The 17,215-nt window shown below is 35.8% G+C and overlaps 1 protein-coding gene across 11 annotated transcripts in view; it reads right to left on the bottom strand.

The window, feature by feature from the left end:
* Nucleotides 1–17,215, bottom strand: part of DMXL1 (Dmx like 1) — a 196,632-nt gene that overhangs the window by 44,602 nt on the left and 134,815 nt on the right. For 8 of the 11 annotated variants that reach the window (XM_054555852.2, XM_054555853.2, XM_054555851.2 and 5 more), the window contains 2 exons: nt 12,087–12,204; nt 8,609–8,671 (listed from right to left, as the gene is read on the bottom strand). In XM_054555852.2, the coding sequence (XP_054411827.1) occupies nt 8,609–8,671; nt 12,087–12,204 (181 nt within the window). The remainder of the gene's footprint in view (nt 1–8,608; nt 8,672–12,086; nt 12,205–17,215) is intronic. The other 3 variants (XM_054555854.2, XM_054555855.2, XM_054555857.2) reach the window with 1 other exon arrangement.

Here is a 17,215-nt window from a genome sequence, read left to right as displayed (position 1 = left end):
CTGAGGTGAGTGGATCACTTGAGGTCAGGAGTGGCCAACATGGAGAAACCCTGCCTTTACTAAAAATACAAAAATTAGCCAGGCGTGATGGTGCGCATCGGTAATCCCAGCTACTTGAGTGGCTGAGGCATGAGAATCACTTGAACCCAGGAGGCAGAGACTGCAGTAAGCCAAGATCGAGCCATTGTACTCCAGCCCAGGCAACAGAGCAAGACCCTGTCTCAAAAAAATAAATAAATAAAATAAAGGCAATTAAGATGACTGTTCAATTGGAAAGTTCAAAGAGACTTACAAGATAACCAAACCAAAGTACCCCTGCACAAACAAAAATCAGTCGCCAGATATAAAGAGTCAAATATATTCTAATCTAAAGTATAATTTGCTTAGGAAGAATTTCAGTATTCGCTGAACATTCTGGCTGACTTGAGGATCAACTTGTCTTCTAAGGAAAGTCTCAGCTCTGACTACAAAAGGCTGATCATCCGTTAACGATGTACAAGTCAAATTCCATAATTTTATGACAAAATTCCAACTTACCCACCAATCTGCCTGGTGTCTAAAGTATACTAAATGTTCATTCTTAGGTTATGAAGAAATTGGCAACAGAGAAAGATGATGGCTCCATGGAATAGAGGGATGTGCCACTTGCTGGTAATGGTTGGATGGGGGATCATACCAGTTTCACCTGGGGAGCTTTTTCAAACTTTACATGTATGGGAAGAAAGCTCCTGCAGGTATGAACTTCAAAAAACCTTTCTCTATGTAGGAATACATTCCTGTCCTCGTTATTTACTAAAAACATTGTTTCTCAATAAGGTGGTGTCAAGATAACCTGAATAAGAATCAACTGAGGTGATTTTTTTAAAAATACAAATATTCTGAACCCCATGTCAGATACATAATCAGAATGTCATGGGGGTGGGTCAAAGAAATAGTGGTATCTCAGAAGTCTTAACTTAAATTTGTGAATGACCATAAGTGGCAGAAGATAAGATTGGAGATAAAGGTAGAGGTTCAGCTCTTGCAGGGCCTTAAAAGACATAATAAAGAGTTCAAATCCTGTTCTAAGGCAGAGAAACCATTGATGGATTTTGAAAAGTCAGGCTACTGTGAGATAAAACATAAAGGGTTTGAGAATGACTATCAGAAAACCAGTTAAAAGGCGACTACAGTAGCTGAAGTATGAGATCATAGTGGGTTGGATTAGGGCAGTAGGAATGGTGATAGTGATAAGTGGCTGGAATTGGGATACATTTTGTTAATGGACTGTAATCATAGTGTGAATAAAAGAAGGAAAGAAAAAGGATGAATCCTAGTTGTCAGGCCTGACAGGTGGGTGAGCAAAGGTACCATTTACTGAGATGGACAGAAGTGAAGGAAACAGTGGGGAGTAGGTTCGGAGCAGGCAATGTCTGGAGTTGGGGAAATTAGTTGGGACTAGAGAGATTTGAGAGTTGTCAGCATACAGATTATATTAATATTTAAACTGTAAGATAACCCAAGGAGAGAGTACAGATAGGAAAGATAAAAAGTTAGAGAAGTGAATTCTGGGGACACCAATATTTCAAGGATGGGAAAAAGGACAATTCAGTAGTTATCAATTAGCTAACATAAGAAATAGAAGAGTTTGATATTATGGAAACTGAGTGAGGAAACAATTTTAGAAAATGTTATGGGTCAACACTACCAAATGATTATTAAGAAGATGAATCATATGAAGATAGATAATTGACTACTAAATTTAGTATACTGGAAGTCAATGGTGACTATGTCTAGGACAATCTCAGTGGAGTAGGCTGGAGATAATTACCAAATTAGAGAGAATGTGATATCTGGTGAATAAGAAGGGGAGTCCACAGGGAAAGGATCACAGAGACATTCAACTGAATTGATAATGTTTTATTTCTTAAGCTGGGTGGTTTGTTTATGGTGTTTCAATATTATTGTTTAAATCTTGAAGGACTTTACAGGCAACTCTAAGTGAATTTTGCTACATAGGAGACTAGAGAAATGGAGTATTTTTTAAAGGCAAAACATTAAAATATATTTGCTCATGCTGATGAGAATAATTTGAGAGAGGTAAACATTTATTGACAAGGAGAGAGGGAGATGGGCTTCAGTTATTAAGAACTGAAGACAAGTCCTTGGGTAGGTGAAAGCAGATAAGATCTGTGCACAAGTGAAAGCTCTGGCCTTGAATAAAAGGGTGACAGTTCACTCACTGTTAGAGGAGGCAGAAGAAAATATCTGCATACAGAGCAGAAATTAGATGATGATGGGCAGGTTAGGCTAAATCACTGCTGACTGCACTTATTTTGACAGCAAAATATATTGATCTGTGGGGAGTGGGAAACAAATACTGGAAGTTTGAGGAAACAGGGAAAAAGTATGAAAATGAAAATGAAAAAACAGATTTGCTATAGAGCAATTTATTATGACTGCAGAGTAGTTTTATATTAATTTGGGATTTGTGCTAATAAATTTAAAGTGAGGCAAGCTCCAGGGTTTCTGCTTTTCCTCCAAACATGTTCAGCTGCTTGAGTGCAGGCACAGAATAGGACAAAGAGTTGGGTTTAAGAAGGTTTGGGAATTTTCAAGGCAAGTAGGAAGAACAGGGATAAGGATGTTTGCAAGTGACTGACTGATTCCATGATGGATCATGAAATCTAAGCTGGGAAGGGAAGGAAGTAGGAACATGATACAGTCAGCTAAAAACAGAGACAGAACTTGCGTGTGCTATGAATATAGTTTTATTTGTTAAAGACCTCACGACATAACATTATAGTTAAAAAAAAAAAATCACAATGAATATGGTCTTAAAAGATCTCCTAAAGTTTCAAGTCACACTTTGTAAAGATGTCATGCTTTGATTGGGCTGGACATGTAAAGAAAAAACAATCCAAATATTAACGCTAAAAGAGATTTAAAGAGATTATGCAGATCAAAAACTAAACACAGAACTGCTATATGATCTAGCAATTCCACTTCTGTATATACCCCAAAAAACTGAAAGCAGAGATTCAGACATTTGTATATTAATGTTCATAGCACCATTATTCACAATAACCAAGACAGACACAACTCAAATGTCCACTAACTGACGAATGGATAAACAAAATGTATGAACATACATTAGAATACTATTCAGCCTTAAAAAGAAAGGAAATTCTGACACATGCTAAAATATGGAAGAACCTTAAAGACATTATGCTTGGTGAAATAAACTAGTCACAAAAGGATAACTATTATACAATTCCATTTATATGAGGTACCTAGGGATAGTAAAATTCATAGATACAAAAAGCAGAATGGTGGTTGCCTGGAGTGGGGGCCAGAGGAATGGGGAGCTGTTGTTTAGTGGGCACAAAGTTTCAGTTTGGAGAGGATGAAAAAGTTCTGGAGATGGATGGTGTGTTGGTTGCAGAGCAGTGTAAATGTACTTATGGCCACTGGGCTGCTTTACAAATGGTTAAAATGGTAACTTTTATGTTATTTATATTTTACCACAAAAAGGAATTATGCAGAAACTGATCTGAACTTTGCTTGGGTTCCACAGAGCTGCCATTAGAAGCTGGAGGAGAAAGGGATAGTTATAATAGATTAACACTAGGATCCTACGGAATATTTCAATTAGAGAAGCAACAGGTTTAAAATTATCAGCCCTAATTTTACACGTCAGTAAATGAAGCTCCAAGAGTGGAAGAAGTGAAAGGTCATACAGCAGATCCATGGAAAAAGTGACTGAGACCCTGGGTAGTCAGTGGTAATTTTCATTTACTAAAACCTACAATATAAGGTTGTGTACTTGGAATACTTCATTGCCACTCTAACGACACAAATATGAAGTAAAATGATATCTAAAGAATACTGAAGGCATAACTGAAAGAAAATAGGAAGCAATCAGGTGAACATAAAATGGTGTCAATACCCCAAATATTAGGGAATATAAATACTACAGAAGACATAATTTGGTTTTCAAAGTCATAGCAGAAGAAGGAGAGGCAGCATCACCATGTATTCTACACATATTTTAATAGGGCAACATGATAACTTTATGCCAGTAAGTCTGACAACAAATGAAATGTACACTTCTTGAAAGACATGTACTACCAAAACTGACTCAAGAAATAGATAAACCTGAATTGCCCTATATCTGTTAAGGAAATTAAATTTGTCATTTAAAAAACTTCAGGATTCTACCAAACACTTCAGAAATAACACTAATTCTATAAAAATTATTCCCCAAAATTAAAGAGGACAGAACCTTCGTCAATTCATTCTAAGAGTCTAGCATTAATCTGAGACCAACACAAACAACATTGTAAGAAAACTACAAACCAATATCCCTCATGAACATAGATGTAAAAATTCTTAAAATTTTATCAAATGTAACTATATATAAAAAGGATAACACATCATGACCAAGCATAGCTTATGCTGGGAATGCTAGATTGGTTTAACATTAAAAAAAAAAATCCTTAACCTATCATACTAAAAAAGAAAAAAGGATGATCATTTCAATAGTAGGCAAAAAAAAAAAAATCATTTGATAAAATCCAACATCCTTTCCTTATTAAAAACTCTTAACAAAGTAGGAATGCAAAGAAATGTCCTCAAACTTAGGGCATCTACAACAAACTTAAAGAAAACATTATACTTAATAATAAAAGACTGCTTTCCCCAAGATCAGAAACAAGATAATAATGTCTGCTGGTGATCACTTCTATTCAACATTGGACTGGAAGTTGTAAGTCAGAGTGATAAGGCAAAAAAAAAAAAAAAAAAAAGAAAAGAACTTAGAAGAATAATATATTTGAATGACTTACAATACATGACTTCAAGATTTATTATAAAGTTATAGTGATAAAGACAGTGAGCTATTACCATAAAGATGGATCAATGGCCCAAAACAGACTCCAGAATTAGACCTACACATCTGTGTCAAATGATTTTTGAAAAGGTGAAAGAGGTAGTTTAGTGAAAGAAAAGATAGTCTTTTCAACAAATAATGCTGTAACAATTGACATACAGATGCAAAAACAACAACAGTAACAAAGAACTGAGGTCTATACTTCACACCATGTAAATAAATTAACTTGAAGTGGATTATAGACCTAAATGTAATACTGAAACTCAAAAACACTTAGAACAGGAGAAAGTTTTTGTGATCTTAGGTTAGGCAAAGATTTCTTAAATACAACACCAAAAAGAAAGTGAATAACCAGAACTAACACATTAGACATCATCAAAATTAAGAACTTCTGCACTTCAAAAGAACTTGTGGCCGGCTGCGGTGGTTCACGCTCCTAATCCCAACACTTTAGGAGACCAAGGTGGGCAGATCACTTGAGCCCAGGAGTTTGAGACCAGCCTGGGTAACATTGTGAAATCCAGTCTACTCATCTGCTAAAAATATAAAAATTAGCCGGGTGTGGTAGTGCACACCTGAGGTATGAGAATCGCTTGTACCCAGGAGGTGGAGATTGCAGTGAGCCAAGATCATACCACTGCACTCCAGCGTAGGCAACAGAGCAAGACTTTGTTTAAAAAATAAATAAATAAAATGAAAACACCTTGTAAACAGAATGAAAAGACAAGCCATAGAGTAAGAGAAAATATTTGCAAATCACATTTCTGATAAATTACTTTTATCCAGAACATACAAATAACTGTTAAAATTGAATCAAGAAAACAAGCAACCTAATACAAAATAAACACAAGATTTGAAGGCAATTCATGCAGAAAGATAGACAAATGGCAAATAAGCATGTGATAAGATGCTTGATGCAAATTAAAACCACAATGAACTACTACTACATACCTACTAGAATGGTTAAAATGAAAATATAGACTACACACCAACTGTTGGTAAGAATGTGATGAGAGGCTGGGCATTGTGGGTCACACCTGTAATCCGAACACTTCAGGAAGCTGAGGTGGGAAGACTGCTTGAGCCCAGAAGTTTGAGACCAGCCTGAGCAACATGGAGAAACCCCATCTCTACAAAAAATAAAAATGAGCTGGGCATGGTGATACATGCCTGTAGTCCCAGCTGCTCACAAGGCTGAGGCAAGAGAACTGCTTGAGCCCAGGAGGTCGAGACTGCAGTGAGCCGTAATCACACCACTGCACCCAGCCTGGGAGACACAGCGAGACCCTGCCTTTAAAAAAAAAAAAAAAAAATAGAATGGGATTTCGTACACCATCCATTGAGAATATACATAAATGGTACAACCACCTTGGAAAATATTTGAATAGTTTCACAAAACGTTTAACATATACCTACACATGATCCAGTCTTTCTACTCCTAGGCATTTACACAAGAGAAATGAAAGTATTTTTCCATAAAATGTGACTTTTGCATGAATATTCAAAGCAGCCTTATTTGGAATAGGTCCAAAATAAAATCAGCTCAAGTGTTCATTAACAGGTAAATAAACTATGGTATATCCATATAATGTAATAAGCATCATAATAAAAAGAATGAACTACTAAAACACACAACATAGATGAATCTTGAAATAATTGTGCTAAGTCAATGGACACAGACTAAAAACCAAAAATGATGTATTATATGATTCTATTTACATAAAATTCCAGAAGACAACAAATGAATCTTTAACACCAGCAAAAAGTTTGGTAGCTGCCTGGGGAAGAGGGTACAGGTGGGAGAGAAAAAAAAATGGAGAGATTAAATTCTGGGGACTGATGGATATAATCATTATCCTGGTTGTGGTGATGGCTTCGCTAGTGTATACACATGCCAAAATTGAACAAGTTGTACACTTTAAATATATGTAGTTATTTTAGGTCAGGCATACCTTACAAAGACTTGTTTTTAAAACTATGTAGCAGTGGGCTTGGAAAAATGCTGGCCAAAATGATGTTAACCCTCCTCTCAAAAAGACTGCATTTTGATGTAGCATGAAGCCGACTATAGAAATACATTATGATTATTAACATTTTATAAACAGTATCAAAACAAAAATGTTTGTATAAGAATTCCTGATATGTGGCTGGGCACGGTGTCTCACACCTGTAATCCCAGCACTTTGGGAGGCCAAGGCAGGCAGATCACCTGAGGTTGGGAGTTTAAGACCAGCCGGACCAACATGGAGAAACCCTGTCTCTATTAAAAATACAAAAATTAGCTGGATGTGGTGGTCCATGCGTGTAATCCCAGCTACTCGGGAGGCTGAGGCAGGAGAATCGCTTGAACACGGGAGGCGGAGCTTGCAGTAAGCTGAGATCGCGCGACTGCACTCCAGTCCGGGCAACCAGAGCGAAACTCCATCTCCAAAAAAAAAAAAAAAAATTCCTGATAATGTGTAGACAGTAATAAGTAATCATCAAAACCCAGGCAAGGAAAATTGTTAACTGATTAAAAGTTTGAATTATATTCCCTCAAAACCCCCAAAGGCCACTAGATATTTTCAAAGTATGAATGACATATAAACTTATTTTGCAAAGTTTTAGTTATAATATACACCTGATATCAAATCAGGCTTTTTAATTAATTGCACAGAATTATTTCTCCTATTTTACCAAAGGATTCCCGTTGGAAAGAATAAGGGGTAGAAATTAGTAACCTTAAAAATTTTTTTGAGCAATTTTTCACTTAAAAATCACTGCTGAGATTGTTCTAAATACAGAATATGAAAAACATGAGTTAAATATTAACCTCATAAAGTCATAGTTGAATTGGCCAGGCGTGGTGGCTCACGCCTGTAATCCTAGCACTTTGGGAGGCCAAGGCAGGTGGATCACCTGAGGTCAGGAGTTTGACATCAGCCTGGCCAACATGGCAAAACCCCATCACTACTAAAAATACAAAAAGAATTAGCCAGGTATGGTGGTGGGCGACTATAATCCCAGCTACTCGGGAGGCTGAGGCAGGAGAATCGCTTGAACCTGGGGGGCAGAAGTTGCAGTGAACCAAGACTGTGCCACTTCACTCCAGCCTGGGCAAAAGAGCGAAACTCCATCTCAAAAATAAAATAAAATAAAGTCATAGTTGAATATGCAATCATAGGACACCTAGGAGTTATTTCATAATTATACAGATTCTCATCTTTTGTGCTTTGGTTCTCAAGTACCATGAACACTTACAATGTATCCTTAAGGCACTTTGCTACATGCTATTGCTACCAGTAAAATAAATGCTATGTAACAGTATTTACTATATTTTTAGGAATATCATTAATTCCTAATTTTAATTTTTTAATATCATTAATTAATTTTAATATCATTAATTCCTAATTTGAATTTTACCTTCAAAAGTGATATCTGCAGAATTAAAACAATACTACTAAACAATTGCTATTGTAATCACATGTATTAAGAACTTTAGTTGTATTTACTCAGAAAAATTTGTAGCCAAAACAAGATACATTCAACTCCCTTTAAAATTGCATTCTCTTATGTAACAAAACAGAAACCACTTTTACAACTGCAGTATTTAAGTTGTTAAAATAAAAGGAGAATAATTTGAGGGAACAATACTTTAAATCCATTGGAAACAAAGACCAGTTTAAAACTAAAATGCAAATGCTTTGTTCTTTTGTGAAAGAATGCAATTTCTAATTTCAGTTGAATGATATTTTGTACCTTATTGATGTTTGGCTCCTCCATCATAGAATTTTTGATGGTTTCACTGTTGTCCTCTAATGACTTCATCAAGAAAGAATAACCACATGACAAAGAGTGAAGATGAGCTGTACCGTGCAAAATACTGGGGATTGTTTAAATGTTATATTTTAAACCAAATTTACTAGAAAAGAACATTATATGGAGTTACTATTCTTAAAATTTCATACACCTTATAAGAAGCATGTGTGAGGGTGCATGCTTAGCGAATGAGCAAAACTTAATCCCTCAGAACTCATTAACCACCACTATAAATTTTATTCTATCCCTAAGAAGTTTTTACTCAATTTCGAAATGTTGACATTAAAGCACGATTGAAACCAAAATACTTTATATTAAAGTAATCAGAGCTACTGCTGTCAGAGTACTATGAACAAAGTCGAATTATTCTCTTACTCACTGCTATGTCTTATTTCCACATCTGAACCTTCAGGAAAATCTCTTGATTAGAAAATTTCAATTTCTACATTTATCTAATTCTCTTACACTGACGAAGCCAGAAATAGTCAATAAATTGCTGGGAAGCACATATACTTCTTAAAAGGGAACAGTAGTACTTATTAAAGAAAGAGTTGTTCCAAGACTTTTAGTTCTTCTCAGAAAGTCAAACAAAACAAAACAAAAAAAAAACAGAAAAAGGAATTGGGAACAATGATGGGAGTTGTCAAGTCCCAATTTTTTATTAAGAATGACTTAATCTAATTGCAGTTGTCTGTACTTTCTATTTAAATACAAAGAGAAGACATTCTATTTTAAAACACAGGTACCAGTAAACTTTACCAAACAGGAAAAGAAAAGATCTGAGAAAACCAGGATTTTAGGGTCAGATGAAGAAACCGTAAAATTTCATTTTCAAACACATAAAGAAATAAAGAAACAGCAGTTCTCAGAATACTCTCCCATCACCTGCCATCCAAAATACAGGGCCTGTCATATATGTATCTCCTAACCATCTGGAAAATCACAGTGACTTTGACTAAATATTTAAGCATAATCATCATTTTAGAAAAATAAGAGATGGAAGGTGATTTTGTTAATACTAAAAATAGGCTAATAACCTTCCCAGTAAAGATTAATTTCACACAAATTCTATATTCTATTTAATTCCATTCAAATCTATGCTTTACTATATAACATTTTTCTTTTCATATTCTTTATCAAAAAGACACTATTTTAAGAGTATCACTATCAAGAATAAAACAACAAAGCAATAACAACAAACTTTTAATAACTACCATTAATTGTGTGAAGGTTTAAATAAGTTAAATCTATTTATCAAAACATTGCAAAGTAAGGGCTATTATAGTCATTTTGCATTAAAAAAACAAAATTCAGAGAAAATATTTAGCTTACTGATAGTCACAAAACTGTTAGTCCAACATTCATATTCATGCTCCTGATTAAAATAATTACAATAAAAATAATTTTAAAATTTTCTTGAGATATTATGAAACTCCAAAGAATAACAGAAATTTTAAAATGTGTAGTTATACTTATTATTTGCTATGTTTATGTATTCTGGCTTGACTATACTACTCTATTTCTTTAATGAGTCTATTCCTGAATCAACTAGACAATCTAATGGCTCCAATAGTTTTTTTGTATTGTTTTCAGAACTACTTCATTTCCCAAATACCCAAATATATCAGCAGTAGAAAAATAAGATTTTTGTAAGATTAATACAATATGTCAATTTTTTTAAAAAAAGATCAAATAAACAAATGAAATACATTCATGTTTGTCTAAATTTCAATATTACACCAAGGTACTCCAGTCAAAAGTCTTCTAAGTCAGCAAGAATACTACATACTATTTCCTGACTTGGTCGATTTGAATATATTTACAAAATGAGGCAAATAGTAAATAACAGCATATACAGTTTCCACTTAAAATTGGTGCTTAAATTGAGAGACAATGAGATATATATGTAATTTTCCTTTAAGGCAGAAAGGTTAGATGTCAATCTTGCTTTTTGCTTACTTGTCTATTGTGAAGCCATTCAATTTATTTCTTCAACTGAAATATCTTCAGTGTTTCCTCCAACTTCAAAAACTGTTCAAAGCTTGCTGTCAGACTAGTTCAATGCTACTCAAAATGTGGTTCACATACCAAATGTCAGTTCTGAACTCTTCATTACCAGTCCAGGAGACAAAAAGAATTGACTACATCACTGTATCTACTGATTAGTTCACCTGAACTTTTCAGTAACAAAACTTTCCCAATGAAAGAAGCAAGTTCCCCATATTATCAAACTGATACTTATTGCTAGCACTAAACTAAATGACAAAAAAAAAAACCCATTATGATAATATTAAGGTATAAGCAACCAGTTACACTATAGGTTAATTTGGGTTTGTAAAATTTCATTAATTTAAGCATAATCCACAGAAAAGAAAATGTACATATTTAAAAAGTTGGCTGGGTGCAGTGGCTCAAGCCTATTATCTCAGCACTTTGGGAGGCCAAGGCAGGTAGATCACCTGAGCTCAGGAATTCAAGACCACCCTGGGCAATATGGTGAAACCCTGTCTCTACCAAAAATACAAAAAATTAGCCGGGCATGGTGGCATGCATCTGCAGTCCCAGCTACTAGGGAGGCTGAGGTGGAAGGATCGCTTGAGCCTGGGAGGCAGAGGTTGCAGTGAGCTGAAATGGTGCCACTGTACTCCAACCTGTGTGACAGAGTGAGACTCCATCTCAAAAACAATAAATAAATACAATAAAAATTTTTCAGGCCGGGCGTGGTGGTTCACACCTGTAATCCCAGCACTTTGGGAGGCTGAGGCGGGTGGATCACGAGGTCAGGAGATCGAGACCATCCTGGCTAACACAGTGAAACCCCGTCTCTACTAAAAATACAAAAAAATTAGTTGGGCGTGGTGGCGGGCACCTGTAGTCCCAGCTACTCGGGAGGCTGAGGCAGGAGAATGGTGTGAACCTGGGAGGTACGGAGCGTGCAGTAGCTGAGATCGCACCACTGCACTCCAGCCTGGGTGACAGAGCAAGACTCTGTCTCCAAAGAAAAAATAAATAAATAAATAAATAAATAAATAAAAAATTTTCAGTATACAATTAAACTTCTAAGTTACAATTAAACTTCTAAGATAGACTTCTTTTAACTGTCACATGAAAATCATAGAAAATTTCTATCTTGTCTCTTAAATTGATGATCATGACAATTCAAAATACAAGATGCAGAATATTAACCATTTTTTTCGAGAAAAAAAGTCCCAAATACATTTGAATTAATTAAATTCAATTGATTTATGAAAATACTGCCCCTCTTCTAAATTACACTGTTCTAAGCATTAATTGCCTATGTTTATGATATAAAATGTGTTTTCAAAAAATCTGTAAAATACAACTCATTTTAATGGTTACATGATAATATAAAAGACTTCAATAATAAAATAGTAAACAAGTTTTAACTTATACAGACCTCATTTAGACACCGTTTCTTTGTGAATATATTTTTGATAAAGGTTTCCTGAATTTCTTCCTGCTTCACCAAATACTGCCAAAGCCTCTTCACAGACAGTGCCAGATGGTGTTTGGATCTACAGAGAGAGACAGCAAATTTAATTATAAACTTCAGAAATTTCTGATTAACTTGATAACAATTTCTTGGTGCCACATAAATTATAATAAATTAACTGCAATCAGACCGTATGACTGGAGGCAGATCATGTCGCCAACCTTTTCCTTAAAGGATTAGTAAATAATTTAGGCTTTGTGGACCATATGGTCTCTGTCACAACTACTCAAGTCTGATATTGTACAGGTAAAGTATCCCTTATCTAAAATACTTGGGACCAGAAGTATTTTGAATTTCATATATTTTCAGATTTTGAAATATTTGAATATATGTCTAAATTAAAAATTCATTTATGTTTCATATACATCTTATATGCATAACCTGAAGGTAAGAAATTATATATATATATATATATATATATATATATTTTTTTTTTTTTTTTTGAGATGGAATCTCAATCTTTGGCCCAGACTGGAGTGCCACAGGGTGATCTTGGCTCAGCGCAACCTCCACCTCCTGGGTTCAAGCGATTCTCCTGCCTCAGCCTCCCGAGTAGCTGGGATTACAGGCACCTGACACCATGCCCAGCTAATTTTTGTATTTTTAGTAGAGAAAGGGTTTCACCATGTTGGCAGGCTGGTCTTGAACTCCTGACCTCAGGTGATCCACCCACTTCGGCCTTCCAAAGTGCTGGGATTACAGGCAGTGAAGGTGAGAAATTATATTTTTAATAATTGTGTGCATGAAACAAAGTTAGTGTTAAATAGTTATATGTGGCATTTTCTACTTATAGCATCATGTTGGTGCTCAAAAAATTTTCAATTTTGGAGCATTTTAGATCTGAATTAGGGACTGTCAACTTGCAGTGGGAAAGCAACTACTGCCAATATGCAGTTGAGAGCATTTATGGCTATAATCCAATAAAACTTTATTTAAAGAAGCATGGAGAGGTCTGGATTTCACCTGTGGGGATGGCCATAGTTTGTTGATCCCTAACCTAGGGCCACAGGATCTAACAAAAGAAGGTATGCTTTACCAAAATCTCTGGGATATAGCTAAGGCAGCATTAAGAGGGAAATTCATAGCACTAAATGTCCACATCAAAAAGTTAGAAAGATCTCAAATTAACAACCTAACATCATAATGGAAAATATCAGAGAAGCAAGAACAAATAAACCCCAAAGCTAGCAGAAGATAAAAAATAACAAAAATCAGAGCTGAAATGAAAGAAATCGAGACACACAAAACCATTCAAAAGGTCAATGAATCCAGGAGTTGGTCTTTTGAAAAAAGTAGTAAGACAGACAGACTGCCAGCTAGACTAATAAAAAAGAAAAGAGAGAAGATACAAATAAACACAAGTAGAAATGACCAAGGAGATGTTACCACTGACCCCACAGAAATAAAAATAACCATCAGAAACTACTATGGACACCTCAATGCACACAGACTACAAAACCTACAAGAGATGGATAAATTCCTGGACACATACACCCTCCCAAGACTGAACCTGGAAGAAATGATTCCCTGACCAAACTAATAATGAGCTCTGAAATTCAATCAGTAATGAATAGCATACCAACCAAAAAGGGCATAGAACCAGATGGATTCACAGCCAAATTCTACCAAATGTACAAAGAAAAGCTGGTACCATTCCTACTAAAACTATACCAAAAAACTGAGGAGGTAGAACTCCTCCACACCTAATTCTATGAAGTCAACATTATCCTGATACCAAAACCTGGCAGAGATAACAACAAAAAAACAAAGCTGCAAGCCAATATCCTTGATGAATGTCAATACAAAAATCCTCAATAAAATACCTGCAAACTAAACCCAGCAGCACGTCAAAAAGCTAATTCACCATGATCAAGTAGGCTTAATTCCCAGGATGCAAGTTTGGTTCAACATATGCAAATCAATAAATGTGATGAATCACATAAACAGAACTAAAGACAAAAACCACATAATTATATCAATAGATGAAGAAAAGGCTTTTGATAAAATTCAACATCAATCTATGCAAAAACTCTCAATAAACTAGGTATTCAAAGAACATACTTCAAAATAGTAAGAGCCATCTATGACAAACCCACAGCCAACATACTGAATGGGCAAAAGAAGGAAGCATTCTCCTAGAAAACCAACACAAGACAAGGATGCTTTGTCTCACCACTCGTATTCAACCTAGTATTGAAAGTCCTGGCCAGAGCAATCAGGAAAGAGGAAGAAATAAAAGGCATCCACATAGGCAGAGAGGAAGTAAAACTATGCCTGTTTGTAGATGACATGATTCTATATCTAGAAAACCCCATGTCTCAGCCCAAAAGCTCCTAGATCTGATAAACAACTTAGCAAAGTTTCAGGATACAAAAATCAGTGTACAAGAAATCACTAGCATTCCTATAGACCAACAACAGCTAAGCTGCGAGCCAAATCAGGAAGGTAGCCCCATTCACAACTGCCACAAAAAGAATAATATACCTAGGAATACAGCTAACCAGGAGGTGAAAGATCTCTACAGTGAGAATTACAAAACACTGTGCAAAGAAATCAGATAAGACACAAACAAATGGAAAAAACATCCCATGTTCATGGAGAAGAAGAATCAATATCATTAAACTGACCATATTGCCCAAAGCAATTTACAGATTCAATGCTATTCCTAACAAACCACCACCAACATTCTTCACAGAACTAGAGAAACCTATTTTAAAATTAATATGGAACATAAAAAGAGCCTGAATAGCAAGGCAATCCTAAGCAAAAAGAACAAAACTGGAATCACATTACCTGATTTCGATGTATACTACAAAAATACAGTAACCAAAACAGAACAGTATTGGTACAAAAACAGGCACATTGACCACTGGAACAGAATAGAGAACTGGGAAGTAAGGTGACACACCTCTGGCCATCTGATCTTCGACAAAGCTGACAAAAACAAGCAATCAAGAAAAGACTCCCTATTCTATAAATGGTGCTGGGATAACCGGTTAGCCAAATGCAGAAGATTGAAACTGAACCCCTTCCTTGCAACATACACAAAAATCAACTCAAGATGGATTAAAGACTTACATGTAAAACCAAAAGCTATAAAAATTTTAGCAAACAACCTAGGCAATACCACCCCGGACATAGGAACAGGCAAAGATTTTATGACAAGGACCCCAAAAGAAATTGCAACAAAAGCAAAAATTGACAAATAGGATCTAATTAAACTTAAGAGCTTCTGCACAACAAAAGAAACTATCAACAGAGTAAACAGACAACCTACAGAATGGGAGAAAATATTTTCTAACTATGTACCTGACAAAGGTCTAATATCCAGCATCTATAACGAACATCAACCAATTTAAAAAAGAAAAACAAACAACACCATTAAAAAGTGGGCAAAGGACATGAACAGACACTGACTGCACAAGAAGACGTACATACCAATGAGCCTAAGAAAAAAGCTCAGTATACTGATCATTTGAGAAAAGCAAATCAAAAGCACAATGAGATACCATCTCACACCAGTCAGAATGTTATCATTAAAAAATAAGAGTATTTATAAAAAATAACAGATGCTGGGAAGGTCGCAGAGAAAAGGGAACACTTATGCACTGTCAGTGGGAGTGTAAATTACTTCAATCATTGTGGAAAGCAGTATGGTGATTCCTCAAAGAGCTAAAAATAGAACTATCATTTGACCCAGCAATCCCATTACTGGGTATATACCTAGGGTAATATAAATCATTCTACCATAAAAGACACATGCACACAAGTGTTTGCTGCAGCATTATTCACAATAGCAAAGACATGGAACCTAAATGCTCATCAGTGACAGACTGGATAAAGAAAATGTGGTACAGATACAAGAAATACTATGCAGCCATAAAAAAGAATGAGATCATGTCTTTTGTGGGAACATGGATGGAGCTGGAGGTTACTATCCTTAGCAAACTAGCACAAGAACAGAAAACCAAATACTGTATGTTCTCACTTGTAAGTGGGAGCTAAATGTTGAGAACTTGTGAACACAAAGAAGGGAACAACAGATAGTGGGGTCTACTTGAGGGGGAAGTGGGGAGGACAAAGAGGATCAGAAAAAAAAACTATTGGGGGCCAGGCATGGTGGCTCACAGCTAAAATCCCAGCACTTTGGGGGGCTGTGGCAGGCGGACTGCTTGAGCACAGAAGTTTGAGACCAGCCTGAGTAACAAGGTGAAACCTTGTCTCTACAAAAAATACAAAAAATTAGCTGGGCGTGGTGGTGTGTGCCTGTGATCCCAGCTACTCAGGAGGGTGAGACAGGAGGACTGTTTGTGCCCAGGAGGTGGAGGCTGCAGTGAGCTGTGATCGTGCCACTGCACTCCAGCCTGGTTAATAGAGCAAGACTTTGTCTCCAAAAAAGGAAAAATAACTACCGGGTACCAGGCTTAGCACTACCTGAGTGATGAAATAACTTGTAGAACAAATCCTCATGATGTGAGTTTATTTCTGGGTTCTCTATTTTGTTCCACTGGTCTATTTGTCTATTTTTGTACCAGTACCACGCTGTTTTGGTTACTGTTGCTTTGTAGTATAGTTTGAAGTCAGGTAACGTGATGCCTTGTTCTTTTTGCTGGGAACTGCTTTGGTATTCCAGCTCTCTACTGGTTCCATGTGAATTTTAGAATAATTTTTTTCTAATTCTGTTAAGAATGATGTTGGTAATTTGACAGGAATTGTGCTGAATCTGTTGACTGCTTGTTGTTTAGTGCTGTAAACTTTCCTCTTAACACTTTTGTGACCAGCTATTTTGAAAAGCATTGTTCTAGAGTAGGCATCAATAAACTACAGCTCGCAGTCCAAATCTAGCCTACCTACCATTTTAAGAAATAAAGTTTATTGGACAAAAACTGAATATATTTGTGTACATGTTGTCTATGGTTGCTTTTACTCTACAATGGCAGGGTTGAGTAGTTATGACAAGAACGTACAGCCCAAAAAGTAAAACTCCTATCTTAAAAACAGTATTCAGGGCGGGTGCGATGGCTCATGCCTGT

The sequence above is a fragment of the Pongo abelii genome, chromosome 4 (assembly GCF_028885655.2).
Source record: "Pongo abelii isolate AG06213 chromosome 4, NHGRI_mPonAbe1-v2.0_pri, whole genome shotgun sequence".
NCBI lineage: Eukaryota > Metazoa > Chordata > Mammalia > Primates > Hominidae > Pongo > Pongo abelii.
Note: the sequence above shows the minus strand (reverse complement) of the source record. Positions and strands in the feature narration are given on the sequence as shown.